We start from the raw sequence: 18,494 nt of genomic DNA, 5'->3' as shown, positions 1-18,494 counted from the left end.
AATCCATTCACCCAAACATCGCAGTCCATCGAATGTTTATCAAAATCCCCAACTGGTCAGTTGCCGAACATCGGACCGAACCCCCGTCGGACTCCCAGGAACCGAAATACATTCCATAGCCTCTTCCTCTCAAATATACTCCGAGGTGCAGACAGTATTCTATCGTAGACAACCTCAGACTTCAGACATCCTAACACCCCATCCCTCCCATGGCCCCCTTTGAACTCACCCAATGCAGCGTCGCCGATGGGACCGCCCTGGCCGCCAACAGCATCCCCGCTTTCTGGGCTGACCCGCACTGGGTTCTGGCCTGGCGCCATCGGACCCTCGAGTACCACATTTCGCAGATAGCCCTGCGCTTCCCGCGCAACCTTCTCAACAACCGAGAAGCCCTGCGACACCAGAAAGCAGTGGATCCAGAAACGGGCCACATACTTGGCTACGCGAGATGGTGCCTACCGCCGTCTCATACGACAAATCCAGATGATGGCACGCTGATATGGCCCGAAGCGCAGACCCCGAGCGTCGAGCCCGAGAAGGAAGCCGAGATCCGGCGCCTCGCTGAGACTGTTGTCTGGGATTCGAATGATGACGCCGACGAGCTGATGGATCGCGTGAACGCGCTTGAAAAGGAAGTGACGCCAAAGACGCCGTATATCAGTAAGTTTCCATGTCGGCATCGACGCTGGGGAATGTCTGGTCTAACGAACTACTGCATAGCTCTGGAGTATCTTGCTGTGCATCCGGATAACCAACGCAAGGGAGTCGGGACGGCGTTGGTGAAGAGCGGAATGGACCTGGCGGATAGGCTGGGGTTGGATATCTTCGTCCAGGCTTTGAGAGAGGGTGCTGAATTGTACAAACGGATGGGGTTTCGGCTTATAGCGGAGATCGTTCAGGATGATTCTGCTTTTGGTGGTAGTGGGGAGTATGGCACGTATTTCTTTATCTATGAGCCTAAGTCGAGGACTGACTCGGCGTGAATCCTGGTCTTTCGGGTACTTCACACTCGTCTATAGCTTGAAGTAGATGAATTTACCATTTGACCAAGAAGGAACGCCAAGTAGTAATTTCATAACTTCAGGCTTCTATATCAACAATATATGTTGTCTAGAAGTTCGAGCATAGTATAATCATGACACTTTCATTTAGTTCGTACTGAGAAAAGGTTCATTTGAAGCAATCCCTCAATCTGGCAAGTTGATCAGTGGATATAATGTTTTTACTTAAGCCATGTATGGCTGATACATTGACATTCTAGTCTGCCCATTCGGCAATTGCAGCTAAAACATGAAAGGATCATGGTGCTGAAGTGAAACCGCAGTGCCTCTTAATTCCCCCTGTGCCGTTTCACAGCCCAAAATCATAAGGCTAGAAAAAGATCGACCAGCTTCGGAAATATGGGAGTTCTAAAAAGCTTTCAACATCACACTACTCAGCATACGGGAATTAGGGCTTTGAAACATACCCAAGACCACTGACTGGATCCCATCCTTTTGCTGCCAGGAAGCCGGTCGAGTTGCAGGCAGTATTATTTCCAACCGTAATGTCAGTAAAGACCTCTGGATGAGCATACTATTTGAACATCAATCAGCATTGGTCGTTCACAAAGACCCCGCCCACGTTGGTCATGATGCAGACTGGGGAGACTTACTAGCACAGGATGAAGAAATCCCACTGTGCTCTTATTTGCGGCCAGCCGCCTCTCATTGATCAGAGTGATAACCGCCGCCCAAATTGGCGCTGAAAGTGATGTGCCGCCCTCACGCGCCCATCGGCCCTCGGTAAACGACATATAATGCACGCCAATCGACGACACATCCGGATACCCTCGGCCACCCGTCCTGTACACGCCGCTCCCGACATCGCTGAAGTTCTTCCCGGCTTCTTTGTACCCGGTAAAGTCAAGTTTCACTTCGTCAAAGTACTGGGCAATGGCCTTCTTCTGCCACTCAGGCGCGTCAAAGTAGTTCGAGAACCCACCGCCGCTGTACCCAGAAGCAGTCTCATAGTACGTGGTTGTGTCGTTGGGATCACTCACGTGGTTGAAGCGAGTAGACCCAACAGACAAAACATAGGGGCAGGTTACGTCTGCAGAAGGATAGAAGACGTCCCCGTCAGGGCCAGCACAGCCCGTTTCCCAGCCGCCGTCACCCGGGTATGAACCGACACCATAGTCTCCAGAGGACTCGACAACCGTGACGCCTTGCAATGAGAGTTTCATGATCTCGCTGCACTGACGCTTGAGGTAAGAGGCGGGGAAGTCTGCCTCGCCGCCGCTGTAAGAAATTGAAATCACATTGGTGGGACGGTAAACACCACACTGCAGCTGGCCTTTATACCCGCCAGTGTTCGGATCAGGGTACACAGGGTCGAGACAGTCCGCCGCTGTGCAATCGCCTGTTTCACCGTACGCCGAGTACGAGCAGTATGACCCGTCAATGGCATCATAGAAGGTGTTCCAAAATCCCACATATGGTGTATTCACCGACGAAGAATTGATCTCGTAGAACTGGTCATCTGTTTGGAAAAGCACTGTCTTCTGCGGCCATATCAATGGCCACGCCGCCTGTATGTCGAGATCAGACTCGCCACCGTCCATGGATTGATTATATCCTTGAATATCCTCGACCGCACCGATGGCGCCGTCGATGAGTCGTTCCTCCGGGTAGGTCCCATTTTGGATGTAAGGAAAGAGCGTGGAGAAGAACGTGTCCAGGCCGTCACGGCTGTAGTGGTCGTTGACACCTTCGAAGAATCCGAGCTCGTTTCCCGGAGAGGCGAACGTGTTGTTGGGAATGCTGTACTGGGCACGGATGCAATCTATCGTGACATAGGCATCACACGAGCTCATATTGAGCGGCGGTAGACCAACTGTAGCACCGTCCTGGGCAGTGAAGACGCTATCAGCAGCATGTGTGGCTCTCATACCGCGCTTCTTGACTATATTGGCATCTTGTGCTTGGCGAGTCCGGATTGACTTTACGTTGCTGCGACCTGCTCTGAGCTTGACTCCCGGTGTGATATAGTCAATGTGTTCACTCAAGTGACTGGGGACATGATATTGCTCTACGGCGACGGTGCGGCTGCCAGAGGCGAGCTGCTCGTACTCAAAGAAGTTTGTGAGCAGCAAATCTTCAACCTCTCCGGCATGAGCGTCAAACTGGATCCACTGTTTGTTTGCAGAGAGTGAGATAATCTCATCACGGATACCTGAGCTCATGAGCCATTCTTTGATGTGTGCAATAGTGGCTTCAGTTGGTGCGAAGAGGTCAATCACCTCTTCGGCCGACAGGTGCTTGCCGTAGTCTTCGGATGTTGGGTCGGAGCTACATTAACCCTTGATTATGAGATCAATTCATGCGATGAGAACTTTCCAGACATCAATCAGTGGTATACTTACATTTTTCGCAGAAGATCAGCTCCAACTGCTAAGTTTCTCTGCACAAGACCGATGCGCATGGGCAGCAATGTCCGGGCATGAATCCTATCTCTCTTCGCCCAGCGTTCTGACCAATGTGCATTCTGTCTCTCATGGAGAATATGTGAAGCAGGCGCTTCCTGCCTGCCGATGGTTGCACTCTCGGGGTTTTGGCCACTGAGTAAATCGGACCTCGCTGCCAGACCGAGGTACAGCAAGAGGATAATGGTGAAATGCGGGAACAGCATGGCGTCAGACGGCAGGACCCAAGGCTGGTTCCCTGGTAGCTAATACTTGAGAAGCTCGCCAACTTATGAAATACTGACGCTGCCAGCCAGGTTTCCTTTGCCCTATGATGCCTTATACAACTTGTATCCGGCAGACCTACTTGGCAGCGGACTCCGGGCCGGTCCGAATCCCGCTTTGCCGACGGGGCAATGTGAAGTCAGTTCCGGCTACTGTGGGTGCAGCAAGGGGCACGGTGGGTGACCTCTTTTCACTGCATTGCCATATTTAGGAAAACTAGAAGAACCCGGATGTGAAGGGATCACGCGTCACTTGAGCGGTCAATCACCGGGAATCTCGGCTTATGGCGAAGCTTTGTAAAACGATAAGTTAGACCAACACCCCTGAGTCGTATGCTTTCCATGGCTTGTACTGGTCCCACGGATCATCGGCCCTTGATTTCTCAGATACCCAATACGAGCAGTCCAAGTTAGGCTGTCTTTCAGTGCCGAACTCGAATCTCCTCGGAAGATAATATCAATGGTAAAGGCGCCCCGGAAGAGGAGAAGAGGACGTTTCCCATGATCCTTCGATACGACTCTGTGGCTTAGATGTGATCGACATCCAGTAGCCAATATGCTTCTAGTCTCCTCCGCCCCACTGACTAAACTCGCCAAGTCTGGAGTTCAAGGGTTAATTCTGCGGGTAGCTATCTTATCTTGCCCCATGCGGTAGACCAGATTCCTGTTTAGTCCACTGCACCTCGATCACGGCTTCGTACGACCTTACCCTGAGCACACCATTGCTGCCTGTATTACAGCATGGCCTGGGACTTTGGTCAGCCAACCAGCGGCCAGTGAAGAGGCCGTTGAAGCCACATTGGGCATGTGGAACGCCTAATATTGCTTGGTGGCGGGCAAAGGGAATTAGAGCTGAGTCAACACTCTTCCCCCTCCAGGGCTTTTAACAAAGATGTGCCTCGTATCCATGGCCCTGCACCAGATGTCTGATATCTCCCTAGATAGGCACACTTGCACGTTTCTCGTATCCAGCAATAATCAGCAATGAGTGTAGTCACTGACATACGGACTCAAAACGCTTATGAGGCTGACCAGGCACGTGCGAAGCCAATCACGCGACGACGGGGGGCTTGTCGACGTTGCCAAGCCCGCAAAGTGCGCTGTCTGTACTCCGTCACCTCCCAAGTCTACTCGTGATACCATCACAAAAGCTTTACTGATTTCGAAATTTGCTAGGTGATGGCAAACCTTTATGCAGTCAATGCCAGGTCAATACTTCAATTCTCCTAGAGTTATAGACGCTTGATATGAACCAGAAACGCTAACCGAGATCCCAGAGACTTGGTTTCGAATGCCGATATCCTCCTTCCAACCACCAGAGACGAACCTCCGTGAAAGACACCGGCGCTCCGACACCCATTTCCATGGAACAACCGGCGCTCTCCAACGAGGATAACTCAATGCGAAGTTTTTCAGGGCCAACTGGCTTGCAGAGGGTAGACTCCTTTATTTTGGGGAATGACTTCGACCCATATCTTACACCATGCCAGGGAGAAGTTCAAGACAATGTCACCATAGTATCCGAAGAAGCAGAACTTCCAAAGAGCATGAGCAGTTTGCACACGGAGTATTTGGACAATTCTTTCATTTCTCCGCAGACATCCATCTTTCCCGACTTTGACATTATCAATGAGCATTTTGATTTTGGTGCCAGCAGCCGATTGGATGCGCAGGCTCTTTCTGATAACACCCATTTTCCTACTGTCACTAACAAACCATACCATCGCAAGGCTTCCAGCCTCGGAACTCGACCATCCAGTATGGTTGATTTCTTCTCTCTGGATGGTCGAGACAGCAGAAATGCAGATACCATATATGCCGGTAATGCAAAGATCAAACTCTCCGCGAGACACGAGGCAGGTGGTTCTGACATTATTCTCAGACAAAATCCATCAGAGTGATTTGGTCAAGGATGCTCTGCTGAGGGAAATCCAAGAATACTGCAAGCGACAACGCGGCCCCCAGAGTGAGGAAACCGCTTGCGCCTTTAGGACATTGATCAGCGAAGACAGCGTTAATATCTACCCACCACGACTATCACCCAGAAGCGAGGGCATGCTTCGTCCCAGCAGAGATCTTGCACTTGATTGTATCGATGGTGAGATTCCACTCTTTAAAACGCAAATTAGAAAGACATGATGGCCAATAGAACAAGTTAAGCCTGCTTGAAAGATCCGCAAGGGCAAGTTTGGAAACCCCGAACCCATGGTCTCATGGACCAGCCACTGACGTGCACAGCCTTGTAGTATCTCGATTTTCCTAGATCGATCCTCTCTCGAGAGCTCGATACTCGAAATCGTCGAACAGACGCCATTGCCCCGGCCCGAGCGTGCCCTTTCTCATATGATTTTCGCACTCGGGTCTCATATACTTCTCGCCGAAGGCCATAATAACAAGATCGGACATGTAGAATACGACCCCAGATCTCACTTTTGCGAGGCTCTTAAGCTTAGATCGCGACTTCTGAAGAGTTTTTCTGTCCGAAACTGCCAAGTCAGTCACTCATTACTTGCCCATCGCTTCTCTGACTCTAATGCAATCTTCCCATAGGCTCTTACTGTTATGGTATGGTCCTCATTGAAGCTCCCAGATCCCTTGCTCGGTCTAATTACAGCAATGAAGTTGTATTTTGCAGTCCTGACCGGAGCTGATGAAACGCCGGATCTACTTTCTAGTTGCATCCAATACACGCAATTCATGCGATTGAGTCGAGGCAATGTAGTAGATAGCCTATGCGATACAGTCGCTGACCGGCAACGCACCAAACGGGCTTTCTGGTTTCTGTACTGCATCGAAAAGGAATTTTGTTTACGGGCTGAGATATGTCCGGTAGGTTTCCAAGACAATACTCTACCTAACATATAGCCCATGACTTTGGGGCTGATCAGAGTCAATTTAGATTCTTGACGAAGACTTTGTAGATTACAGGCCTCCCCAGCTGGAAGTGTCACCAGGAGCCGTGGACTGGCTTTTCATCCGCTGCTGCTACGCAAGTCTCTGCACGGCCATTCTAAAGGGCTTTTATGGACAGAAGTCACTGAAGGCTGAAGGCCAAAATCTAGTCAACAACCTGGAGGCACAGCTTAACGCTTGGCTCCGATTGCTTCCCCCTGGGATCCAGTCCATCGACGAGCAGATGGTGGAGTTTCCATCTCTTAACGACTGGCAAGAGCGCAGAAAGAAACTCACTGTGTTTTTTCAATACCACGCAGTCTTCCTGACATTACATACTGGTCGCCGGTCTCAACATCCCCCGTCTTCATCATGCTCAAGTGAATTCCCTGGAATTGAGCCGTGGGCTCTGGACACTAGCCGGAAAAGCGCCGCGGCGGTGCGGAGAATTCTAGCTGCCAGTTGCCAACTCACAGAATCGGATGTTCGGCTGGATCCGTAAGTCTTCAAACTCTCCCGGTCCATGCTCTGTCAAGAGCGATATCAAGGCTGCGCACTGACTCTGGTGCAGAAGCATGTACCGGCTGGTGTGCATTGCCACCTGCAGCTTGGCTGCTGCCACAATCAGGACTCCTCTGGCTGGGCATCGTACTGATCTGTCATACTTGGCTACGGCAGCCGGCTTTTTTGGCCGCATGGCTTTGGCAAATATCGAGGGCCCGCTCGAAGAAATCACCGAGATCGTGAGAATCGCACAACAACATATCAAGGCGAGACAGCAGGATATGGCAACTGATTGAACGTGAAGGCAGGGTCTGAACTTTTTGTATTCGTGCTCTGACTCGACATAGGAGTCTGGGTGCCATGATAGGAGCCCTATCTGTTGTTGCACATTTTCCTTAGGGACGTTTTCTCCGTCAGTGGGAGGTCCTAAGATTGCATTTCCCACTTTCTATAAGTATCAACGTCTATCTCTCCACCGCGTCCCAGTCAATATGCCTTCACAGCTACGTATTTAGGCTACAACCATGGCAGTAAAGTTCTCTTCTACACCAGACCATTCTTGGTTCTTGTGTTTCATTTTTCGAAAATAGTTCAGGAGACGATCCATGAACAAGAGAACTTGAGACATCCATGAATCTACTAAACAGGCACTTCGATAGTACAAGGCGCATATCCCACATAGAAGCCCTCATTCAGTTCACCCAATGGCTTTCTGTCCGGATGGCTTATTTCCTCCAGACAATGCGCCGTATGCCAAAAGCCAAGGTTTTCATCATTTAAACGCACCTTACCCTCAACAGCGCGGTGCATTCTCCGCATCAGGAACTTACAATGCGCCAGGTGCTCCTCACGGGTTGTATAGACATGCTGATCAGCCAGCACTGGGTGACCGTCAGCTAAAAGCGCAAAGGCCCGCTCATCACCGACCCTTCGCGTGCCTTCAGCATCGAGAAAGTACGGATAGGGCCCCATCATGCGCTCCGGACTAGTGACGTAGGCGCGATACTCGGCCTCTGTGAGTGGATCCAGGCACTGCGGCGCCATCCAGTTGTGCGAAAGGAGATCGAACGCGCAGCCGGCGGCCTCGGCCTCGGCTGTTGAGTTACCACAGTGCAACGTCTTCTTCTCGTAGCGGACTGTGACCGAGGCCGGGTGGACGGTCGTGCGCCAGGCTGTGACGAGCACAATCCAGAGGCAGATAGCAGCCGCGAGAATGAGAATGACCTCGCGCAGCTGTTGGAGCCGGTGTGGGCGGGGTGCACTGCTAAGCTCATTTTCGACCTCTTGTTTTAGCGCCTCCCGGTCACTGAAGGGCTGCTGGGTCTCTGATCCGGAGTGACTGTCGACTCCCCGTAGGCGGTCATACGTGGTGCTGATCTTTCCTGGCCACATGCTGGTGTGAGTGAATGTGCCTTTGCACAGTCACAACCAAAGCGGGTTGGTGGGCGTCGGTGATGATGGATAATTCTGAGATTTACCGCGTCGTAGCGTCCCAGGACGTGAGGCGCTGGGCGAGATAAAGGAAGCTATACATGGAATGGTGCGACTGAGTCGTTGATCATCAATCCGGGTAATAGTGAATACAGGTCCGACTAGCCGAAGCAAAGATGGAAATCGCTCGGTTTTCGCACCGTAACTCGGATTGAGACTCCGAGCTGCATGAATTGGTCTGACTGTGCTCGGTAATGCCCATCGGTAACGGTTCCGGACCTCATTGCTCTCCAAACTATTGTTCTGGTAGTCCAATCGCAGGTCGCAGAAGTCTTCTGGGGACGAGGCTGTGGGGGTTCGCAAAAAGGGGCCTCTGCAGTGATTTGAGTGATCTCTTCCGGTATGCCGAATCATTTACATTTCCGAGGCATTAGGAAGATCACCCGAGAGAAATCAACTGCATTATCTTGAGCGTGGTAGTTTTGGCAATCTCCTGCTGTCCATTAGCCCACATGCCCAACTATCTTCTTTGGACGGTTGGCTTGGCTCAAAACTCACGTAGCTGCTCTTGCTATGGCCTTTTTTCAATGGAAGTGGCAAACCCGTAAATTGAAAGGAGGAGAGACTCCTGTAAGGTATCAAGCCTCATTCGGATATGGCTTTTGATTCTACTCATGTACTCGTCATGAATACTATAAATACAATCACATGCAGCCTCGTGGCATATATAGATTGAAGTTTTAGGCCTACTTTGGACAACCCTGAAGCTGAGTACATCCGACGGTCTTACTACACTATTTCGAGAACATTGTGTAGATTACTCGTGAATATATTATCTCAACAGATCGGGAGTATATCTAAGCTCCAGACGATTCAATACAGCAACCCTAATGGTTATGAGTCCACCTATCCGAGTCATTGACCGCTGGTCCATGGTATATACTAGGATAATTCGGCTCGTAGTCAAATATGGTTTTGTCCAGGCCCGGTGGCGGCCGCCAGCTAGGGTTCGGAGTTTGTTTTGGGACGCCACCATTGTCGTTCTCCTCTACAAACTCGAGTAACCTGTCGAAATTGCGGCACTTGTGCATTGTGTTGAAGTCCGGGTGCGGGCTGTGGTGCGTAAGAACCCAGTTGGACGTCACCGGCGTGACGTCTCCTGCACACATCAGCACCTGGCGGAGGAAGTCGATACAGTGGTCTGAAAATGGTCAGCTCGTCGTTCCATTCTTTAGTGCGCTGTCAGTTTATCGTTTCCTATGGCTTACCAATGTGGTTGTAGAAAAGGTCATCACCGACCATGAACTCCGCTGGCATGTTCTCCGGCCGCGTGTAGTAGTCGGCGTAGATGACCTTTCGAAGGAAATTCTAGATTTAAGCAATCAGAAATGCTCATGACATAGATATCACACGTGGATTGGAGGCTGGTCGTACTAGGCAATGAAGCTGGTGGAAAACTTCAATCTCTACCATGATCCCACCCCCTTGCTCCTCGGAATACGAAATGCCTGATCCGGTCTTGTTGAGAACACCCAGATATTTCTGTGGCATGGATATAGGATGTACTAAAATTCAGGATAAGCAGCTGAGACACTAAGATTCAGAAGATACATGATCGTAACTCACTTTTCCCGATTCGATTCCACATCGCATCCAGCTCGGGACGCGGATGTCCCTTGTACTCATTTTGTACTCCTAATTCTGCTTGAAACTCAAGATCGTAATACTCGACCGACTCCAACAGAGGTGCTAGAGGATCAAGATATTAGTTACCCCATGGCTAACGTCAGGATGACATTCCGGAGAAGTCCCCTAACTCACAGTAACTCGAACTCATCCGGACACATTCCAACGTCGAAGCTCGCTTTAGGGAAAAGCCCAGAACTGCACCGAGTCCCATCACGGTTGTCACGAGAAAGCCAAGAAGCACCCATCCTTTGGCAGTGGCCGGTCGAGGAATCACCTTCCTAGTCCGCCGAGGGAGGCGTTCATCTCCCACCCACTCCTCTTCGCTCTTGTCTTCTAGCTGATCATAGGCGCCAAGGAGATTTCGGTGCTCTGAAACGTCAGAGCTTTGGCGAAGATTCTCCCGGGGGTTCTCTTTCGAGCTATGTTGAGCCATTGTATTGCACAAGTTGGCGAACGGGTCAGCCTCAGGTCCAGATGACAATACCAGGTTCGACGCAGAGTTTGGGTAAAGGTATACCAACCAGATAAAGCACACTAACACGAGCGCTAAATGACATCAGGTGGAACAGAGCCGAGGCTGATTTTGGCTCTCGGAGGTGTACGAATTCACCAAATCCGACCGGGTATTCTGGGTGGGGCCGAGCTGCGGATTCGAAAGCGGGTCGGTCCGAGGAGCCGCAGATCAGGGCTGAACAACAGATTGGCTCCCACTAATTACAACGACAAGCATTCAGTGTCTAGGCAGTGCGTGTAGGAGTGAGGTGGTCACTTGATCAATCAAGAGAAATAACTGCTAATATTAGTGTACAGGGTAATGAACTGTAAGATTGTCCAAAGAATACGTACAAACTGACAAGGAAGTATGTACTAGCTAAGGATCTCTGGCACCAATTTCGCATTAAGTTAAACTATTTTTGCAGCATTGGGACATTCATAGACCAAGCCTTTCGAATGATTTGACTAGTCAAGCCAATTGTGGAAAAGGGTTCTCGCTTGAACATACTTCCATAACAAGTCTGCATGGCTTTCCAACTAATGTTGCTCCGCGTAACAGGCTTTGTCAAATATTAATCTACCCACTTTTCGTGTTGTGCAATTTAAGGAAGCCTACATTCTATTGCTATTTATTTACGCGGATCGAAGCTCATTATTTTACCTGCAATATAGGCGTGAAGCAAAGATATAACGAGTATCAGACTACCTATCTTGAAGGATATTCCACATTGCCTCTTCCTTGACATATAATCATATATTGACCGCTAGCTACCAGCCTCGAGCCCCACGATATCCGAAAAATCTTCCGACATGTGATCGCACCCAGAGGATTTAAATCAACAACGCGAGGCCGAGACCTCGCATATCTGTCTAGGCAGTAGCGAGATTGAGGCATGTGTTGCTCCATTAGTCGTACTTCTGCTTGTCGGGAATGACAGTGTCGACCTCACGACGGTCATACTTCTGCTTGTCGGGGATGACAGTGTCGACCTCACGGCGGTCGTACTTCTGCTTGTCGGGGATGACAGTGTCGACCTCACGGCGGTCGTACTTCTGCTTGTCGGGGATGACAGTGTCGACCTCACGACGGTCATACTTCTGCTTGTCGGGGATGACAGTGTCGACCTCACGGCGGTCATACTTCTGCTTGTCGGGGATGACAGTGTCGACCTCACGGCGGTCGTACTTCTGCTTGTCTGGGATGACAGTGTCGATCTCACGACGATCATACTTCTGCTTGTCGGGAATGACGGTCTCCTCATGACGAGGGAGAACAGCGATGCTATTGAAATAATATCAGTCTCATAAAGTGGCGAACATCTCTTTACAGTACTTACGGCTGGATGTCCGGAATGGCGGCGGCGATGGCCGAGGTGGCCACCATAGCCATAAAGAAAGCCTGGGTGAAACGCATGGTGTCGAAAGAAGTACTCCCTGATGGCAATTGAAGCTTTTCAAAACTTATATCAAGACTATACTTCAATATCCAGAGTGCGTGGTCAAGTATCGTATGACTGTTTTATACAAATTTTCAACCACCGAGGGGGCAACCATATTTAGGGCATACAGCCCTGGTGAAGCCTCTCGGACTCAGCAATTTCCTCGTGAACCATTGGCCAGAAGTATTACACCCGAGCAGCTTAAACCGAGCCTCTACGGCAGCTTCTTCAATTCCGAATAGTTTGCAGGAGAGATGAGCCCTCGGCTGCGGATCCACGTTTGGACCGGAGCACAAGGGTAACCTTCTCAAATCGAAATCGTGCATAACTATTGTACCACATACTAGCAGCGCAATGTCATCTACCGAAGAAAAGCGACATTTTCCGAACGATTGTGTCATGGTTCTCTTGACGGCTGGAGGCTCAGTCGTCCGTTCGGGCATTTGAACACACTCGGACCGATGTGCATGGTAACAAGAACGCAGGAACATCCAGAAATGATCATCGAGACTTCGGTATTACTATTTGACAATGTTTTGACTTCGGCTCTGACAAGAAATCAAGTGAAAGCGTGCGAATGATGTCTTCGGACTCTGAAATCACCGTCCAGCCGCGAATCCCGTCCTAATCTTAACACCTTGCGTGTTGGATTGACTATTGTTCGCCTTCGCTCATATCATCTCTGAGTTGACAGGCGAGCCACTCTTAGCCAATATTATGGAGTGGCCCTACCAGTTTCTGCACCTCGACGAAGCCGGTAGACAGGAGCGTCGTGCTATACTTGATCGATACGGGCTCTATGGTCAACTCTCAGCATTTATTCCAATCACCTTGGTTCTCATCTTTAGGCTCACACGGAAGATACTAAATAAGACACTTGGGAAGAACCCTTCCTATGATGCTGTCCCAACCTCTCCATCTACAAAACCCCCTAAGCGGACTATTGCATTCTCGCTCACACAAAAGCTGCGACGTTGGCTCTGGTGGTTAGAGAACGACATTGAAATTGCTGGTCAGAGATGGAGCCGAGTGGACCAACTCATCTTCGGTGGAATGTGGACAGCCTGGCTGATGTTTTTGTGTTTGAATCAGACTAGAAACGGTACGCCGCCTTTTTAGGGGATGTCTTTGTTTATCACGCCCTGAACTAATCTGGCGTAGATTATTTCCTGCTCACGCGGAAATTCGGTGCCCTCGGCGCTTCACAGCTTCCAATTCAATACCTTCTGTCCTTGAAACGTCTGAATCCAGTCGCAATCGCCTTTCGAACTTCACATGAGAACATCAATCGATGGCATCGTGTCCTGGGCTGGATCAGCTATTTCTTCATTTTCCTTCATGGCAGCTTCTACATTAATTACTACATCCAAGTCGGCGGTCTAGGTGCTGCCTTCTTTCGTACAGTGCCTGTCCTCGGTATGCTTGGCCTGCTGGGAATGACGTGTCTCAGTGCAACCACGATCAAGGTTGTCAGACAATACTCCTACCGGGTGTTTTTCATTACTCATCTCGCCGTGGCCTTAGTCCTTCCAATTTCAATATGGTTCCACGTACCGCACGGTCGTCTGTTTATGGCGCAGGCTTTCTTGGTCCTCATTGCTGATATGGTTGCACGGAAATTCTACACCGTTGCCTGTCCAGCCACCGTCGATATGGTCCCTGGTACCGATCTTATCAAAGTAATGACGGAGGTGCCCCCAGCGAGGCTACGTCGCTTCGCAGCACATCCAGGCTCCCATGCATATTTGAGCGTTCCACAAGCTACATTTCTACCGTCCGGAGTATTATCAAATCCCTTCACGGTAGTTTCCGCGAATGAGGAGACGGGATATCTCACATTCGTCGCACGCCGTATGCATGGGCTAGCAACCCAGACTCTCGCGAGGTTCGCTGGCGTGCACTGGCCTAACACCAAGCTCACGCTCAACCTCGACGGTCCATACGGCGCGGCTACGTATTTTCCGGACCTCGCAGCTGGCTTCGACAAGGTCCTCCTCGTGGCCGGTGGAGTTGGGGCAACTTTTATTACGCCGCTATATGAGCATATCATAACCGAAAATCCTGCGGCACGAGTTCAGCTTGTTTGGGCAGTGCGAAATACTGATGAACTCGTCTGGTCTCGCGTAGCAAAAGACGACAATAGAATTCGGGTTTTCGTGACTGGAGAGCAAGCCGATTCCGACTCTGCCGGCAGCTCAACAGGTCTTCCGGGTGAATTTGGTGACGTTGAGCTAGACATACTTGAGAAGGACCGCCAGCAAAATGCAACAGTACCGCCAGAAATTCGGAGGCGGCCGGATTTGCAGGAAATTGTGGATGAATTCTTAGGGTACGGCGTTCATGAACACTGTGCCGTTGTCGTTTGTGGGCCAGAACTAATGACAAGTGATTTGAGAAATGCCATAGGTATTTGGATCTAGAAGGGCAGGAATGTCTGGTTTCATAGTGAGAATTTTGGTTGGTAATACAGACATGGTGACACCTTCATATTTTATATTTTTTTGTAGTTGGTGGTAAAAGTGTTCACCCATCGACCCACCACCGAGAAAACTAAGTGGGCACTATATAAAGGTACCGACTCTCAGACAATCGGGATTGTATCATGTGAATATGGTTGTTAGCATGGAGTGGTTAAAGTCGTTGATAGTGGCAAGGCCCCCACTCATATAATAACACGTGATCGCAGTCAGTCACGTGTTCCGATACTTATTGCCCTAAGCATCCTTTGGACTCTATCAACAACCTGCTAGTGCCTTGCTACCAAGTCAAAAGCCGGTCAAAAATCATAATCAAATCATGGCTCTTATTGCGTTGGGAGCGTGCTATTTTGATACCATTTTAACGTCTGTTCCTGCCCCACCTCCACACAAATGCTCTATTTTCTAACATACATCAGAGTGCCTTATTATCCTGGCGAAGATGAGAAGCTCCGAGCTTCAACTATCAGTCATCGTCGGGGAGGAAATTGTCCAAACACACTCGAGGTCCTGGGGCAATTAGTGGAACGCGGACTATCCGACGAAAAGTTATCGTTGAATTTGATCACTGTTCTCCCTTCTAGATCGTCAGAAGCATCCCAATTGTTGAAAAAGAGTCTCGGCAAACAAGTACAGTTGGATAATTGTATCTACCGCGAACAATTCAACGAGCCGGCATCCAGCTATGTCATTAAGAGCCAAAAGACTGGTAGCAGAACAATTGTTAATCACAATGAGCTGCCTGACATGACCCTTGAGGAGTTCAAGATGGCAGTCGAGAGCATGCGTGGAGTTGCTAATAAGTCCTGGTTTCACTTTGAAGTAGGTTCAAATTAGACGGGGTGTTCTTCATTGATCTCAGTCGGCCTCATTGGATGCTAACAATTGCGAAGGGCCGTATACCAACCGTGACAATCAAATGCATTGAATACATCCGACTTCACTACACGGGAGCCCAGATAACGGTTGAGGTTGAAAAGCCGGGGCGGCCCGGCTTGCAGGAGCTTGCAGAGACAGCAGACGTTGTTTTCTATTCAAAAGGGTGGGCGCAGGTAAATTCATATTCTCTGTGCCATCCTGAATCGCATGTCTAACATATGCCCAGCATGAGGGATATTCCTCTGCCGAGGAATGTCTGCGAGAACAATCAGTAAAAGTACCTCAAGCGTTAGTCACGATTCATATGCAACAATTTATTCAAGATCACAGATTGACAACACTCGTTCCCACAGCTCTTTACTCTTTTGCACATGGGGAGATGCCGGTGCCGCCGCATTTGAAAGGCAGACATGTGAGATAATTGATGTGCCGGCACACAATGACGGAAACATGGACATTATTGAGTAAGTCTGAGCATATCATATTCAAAACTGTCATACTAATAATCTATAGTACTATCGGGGCGGGAGATACCTTCATCGCAGGTATCTTATACGGTTTGATCTACCGCAGCAAGGAGTGGGACTTCCAAAGAAGACTCAACTTTGCAAATCGCCTTGCTGGCCTGAAAGTAACACAGGAGGGATTCTCATCTCTACATAGGGCATTAGACGATTATGTATAACTCAACGTTATTGGGTGACCATATCTCTGGCCTCCATGCAGCGTTATATAATTCTTCTTCAGCCCAAAGCTAGGTATAGACCTACACCTCAGACTAAAGTCGTAATCAGCTCAACCATTATGGAATATGTAATTTTGTCTGGAAATATACAATAAGTTATTCTCCGGGAGTTGATGTTGACACTATTCATGTAATACTTCTACTGCTAAGATTTAGTGGTTAAAGTATCTGGCCGAGGTAGAAGAATCAGACACAATTAAATACATTTGCAGATGATTAACTCAACGTTCACGTTAGCCAAACTTGAGTGTGTAAGATTGTAAGTGAATGTTTTTGATCCATGGCAGACCCGCAGGCGGTCACGGGAGGCAGATGGGTAACTAAAACTTCCTATCTTTGCACGTGACCTTTGATCTCCAAGAGCGGTGGGGAACAAAAAATATTCTGCCATCAACTTTTCGATCTCGGGCTAGTTTTGCAAGAACTATTTCAATCCAACTTTCACACAAAAAGCAGTCACCATGGCTGCTGTTTACAAGACTGTCTCAAAGAAGAAGGCTCAACAGCCAATGGAGGAGCTGGACGACGAAGATATCCAGATGGAGGAGCTCCTCGCTGCGGAGGACGACACCACCGATAGCGAGGAGGAAGAAGAGGATGAGGGAGTCGAGGAGGCCAAGAAGCAACTTGCCTCTGGATTCATGCCTAAGACCCGAGTACTCATTCTCACTTCGAGAGGTGCTTCATACCGGTAAGGACATCGCGCTTTGAAAAGAATGCTGAACAGTTTTACTGACCTGTGACAATTGCTTTCAGCCATCGTCACTTGATGTCAGATATCTGCGGCCTCCTTCCTCACACCCACAAAGAGACCAAGCTTGATACGAAAAAGAAGACCGCTGGCTACAACCTCCTTCTTAACTCTCTCGCCGATCTGCACTCATGCAATGTCATCTTCTTCCTTGAGGCCAAGAAGAACGGCCAGGATCTCTACCTCTGGCTGTCGCGTCCCCCTAACGGACCCACAATCAAGTTCCACCTTAACAATTTGCACACAATGGGAGAGCTCGGCGCAGGATTCGCAGGAAACTGCCTTAAGGGCGGTCGCGGCCTGGTCGTGTTCGACCGGTCCTTCGACGAACAGGGCCCCGACATGGGTGTTGCTGGCAGTGAATACCGTGCGCTTGTCCGGGAGATGTTGCGCGGAGTCTTCTGTGTCCCCAAGCGTGGTGTCAGAGGCATGAAGCCTTTCGTCGATCGCATCATTGGTATCTTCGGTGTGGATGGCAAGATCTGGATTCGCGTTTACGAGATCCGCGAGTCTGAGGGTGGTAAGAAGAAGGAGGGCGAACAGGAAGCCAAGCCCGTGCCCAAGGGCAAGGACGGTCTGCCCGAGGTTTCTCTGGTTGAGATTGGTCCCCGCTTCGTCCTGACCCCCATCGTCATTCTGGAGGGCAGCTTCGGTGGACCCGTTATCTACGAGAACAAGGAATACGTCAGCCCCAACCAGGTCCGTCGTGAAGTTCGCATGGGTAAGGCTGGCCGCTACTCCCAGCGCCGAGATGACCAGACCGACCGGGTGGCCAAGCTCTCCGGTCTGGGTTTGTCCGACAACTCCGAGCGCAAGCAGGATGCCTTGGACACAAGGAAGCTATTTGCATAGGGGGTCTGTGTTTCTGTTTCGTCGTGCTATTTCTAGACTTGATATCCCTCGGGATGATGTTTCGACTATATGTGTATATTTGATGCGACGCTCTCATCATGGTCCGTTAAGGCGTCGGGGCAATGTCTCATCCTGGTTTATTTCAAAAGTTGATTATTTCCATACTTTTTCACAGTACATTTCCCTCGTTCCGCCCATCAAGCGTCAAGCTTGTGAAGTATTGGATGTAAGGGGCGAGATTAGCTAAGCTCCATATAAATGTCGCGATCCGCAACCCAACCCCGTCAATTGTAACCTCCCTTTGACATCATCTATCATGGCATACAGTGTTCTGAACCGCTTTGCCTGGCTGCAAGAAGATCACTACCTTAACATGTCTGCATTCCAATCCATGTCTGTTTCTTTTGCCAGCCCCAACGGCGGGGTGTATTTCTAATAAACCCAACCGTACGCGCGACTGTTGTTGCATCAATTCGCAACAGCACTGTCCAACTTGATCTAAACCTAGATCTTGGGAATTCATCTTCTACTTTTTCTGTCATAATTGATTGACCTGACCCAGACAACCTTCAAACGGTAAACCACCCACAATGTATATTGTTGATAAATCGCAT

General features: G+C 49.6%; 9 protein-coding genes across 9 annotated transcripts; 5 read left to right on the top strand and 4 right to left on the bottom strand.

The window, feature by feature from the left end:
• Positions 1-209: 209 nt before the first annotated feature.
• Positions 210-983, top strand: N7511_008255 (GNAT family N-acetyltransferase; the record flags this gene model as incomplete). Its single annotated transcript, XM_057130632.1, has 2 exons — positions 210-660; positions 721-983. The coding sequence occupies 2 exons, from the start codon at positions 210-212 to the stop codon at positions 981-983; spliced, it is 714 nt and encodes a 237-aa protein (XP_056982415.1).
• A 380-nt stretch (positions 984-1,363) lies between these two features.
• N7511_008254 (S53 family peptidase) lies at positions 1,364-3,669 on the bottom strand (the record flags this gene model as incomplete). Its single annotated transcript, XM_057130631.1, has 4 exons — positions 1,364-1,409; positions 1,469-1,575; positions 1,655-3,329; positions 3,404-3,669. The coding sequence occupies 4 exons, from the start codon at positions 3,667-3,669 to the stop codon at positions 1,364-1,366; spliced, it is 2,094 nt and encodes a 697-aa protein (XP_056982414.1).
• A 2,673-nt stretch (positions 3,670-6,342) lies between these two features.
• On the top strand, positions 6,343-7,418 carry N7511_008253 (fungal specific transcription factor domain-containing protein; the record flags this gene model as incomplete). The annotated part of the gene is made up of 3 exons (XM_057130630.1): positions 6,343-6,555; positions 6,626-7,116; positions 7,190-7,418. 3 exons carry the CDS (start codon positions 6,343-6,345, stop codon positions 7,416-7,418), a joined length of 933 nt encoding a protein of 310 aa, XP_056982413.1.
• A 343-nt stretch (positions 7,419-7,761) lies between these two features.
• On the bottom strand, positions 7,762-8,514 carry N7511_008252 (uncharacterized protein; the record flags this gene model as incomplete). The annotated part of the gene is made up of 1 exon (XM_057130629.1): positions 7,762-8,514. One exon carries the CDS (start codon positions 8,512-8,514, stop codon positions 7,762-7,764), a length of 753 nt encoding a protein of 250 aa, XP_056982412.1.
• Positions 8,515-9,440: 926 nt separating this feature from the next.
• N7511_008251 (oxidase ustYa family protein) lies at positions 9,441-10,675 on the bottom strand (the record flags this gene model as incomplete). Its single annotated transcript, XM_057130628.1, has 5 exons — positions 9,441-9,754; positions 9,822-9,921; positions 9,988-10,118; positions 10,180-10,302; positions 10,375-10,675. The coding sequence occupies 5 exons, from the start codon at positions 10,673-10,675 to the stop codon at positions 9,441-9,443; spliced, it is 969 nt and encodes a 322-aa protein (XP_056982411.1).
• A 968-nt stretch (positions 10,676-11,643) lies between these two features.
• Positions 11,644-12,151, bottom strand: N7511_008250 (uncharacterized protein; the record flags this gene model as incomplete). Its single annotated transcript, XM_057130627.1, has 2 exons — positions 11,644-12,019; positions 12,075-12,151. 2 exons carry the CDS (start codon positions 12,149-12,151, stop codon positions 11,644-11,646), a joined length of 453 nt encoding a protein of 150 aa, XP_056982410.1.
• A 742-nt stretch (positions 12,152-12,893) lies between these two features.
• Positions 12,894-14,596, top strand: N7511_008249 (ferric reductase family protein; the record flags this gene model as incomplete). The annotated part of the gene is made up of 2 exons (XM_057130626.1): positions 12,894-13,278; positions 13,338-14,596. The coding sequence occupies 2 exons, from the start codon at positions 12,894-12,896 to the stop codon at positions 14,594-14,596; spliced, it is 1,644 nt and encodes a 547-aa protein (XP_056982409.1).
• A 376-nt stretch (positions 14,597-14,972) lies between these two features.
• On the top strand, positions 14,973-16,217 carry N7511_008248 (uncharacterized protein; the record flags this gene model as incomplete). The annotated part of the gene is made up of 6 exons (XM_057130625.1): positions 14,973-15,019; positions 15,073-15,475; positions 15,547-15,705; positions 15,759-15,820; positions 15,886-15,996; positions 16,046-16,217. The coding sequence occupies 6 exons, from the start codon at positions 14,973-14,975 to the stop codon at positions 16,215-16,217; spliced, it is 954 nt and encodes a 317-aa protein (XP_056982408.1).
• Positions 16,218-16,738: 521 nt separating this feature from the next.
• On the top strand, positions 16,739-17,880 carry N7511_008247 (ribosome biogenesis protein BRX1; the record flags this gene model as incomplete). The annotated part of the gene is made up of 2 exons (XM_057130624.1): positions 16,739-16,968; positions 17,034-17,880. The coding sequence occupies 2 exons, from the start codon at positions 16,739-16,741 to the stop codon at positions 17,878-17,880; spliced, it is 1,077 nt and encodes a 358-aa protein (XP_056982407.1).
• Positions 17,881-18,494: the final 614 nt, after the last annotated feature.

This window comes from Penicillium nucicola (genome assembly GCF_028828085.1).
Source record: "Penicillium nucicola strain IBT 29836 chromosome Unknown utg000008l, whole genome shotgun sequence".
NCBI classification, from domain to species: Eukaryota; Fungi; Ascomycota; class Eurotiomycetes; order Eurotiales; family Aspergillaceae; genus Penicillium; species Penicillium nucicola.
The sequence above is the reverse complement of the archived record's forward strand: the minus strand, read 5'-3'. Positions and strand labels throughout refer to the sequence as shown.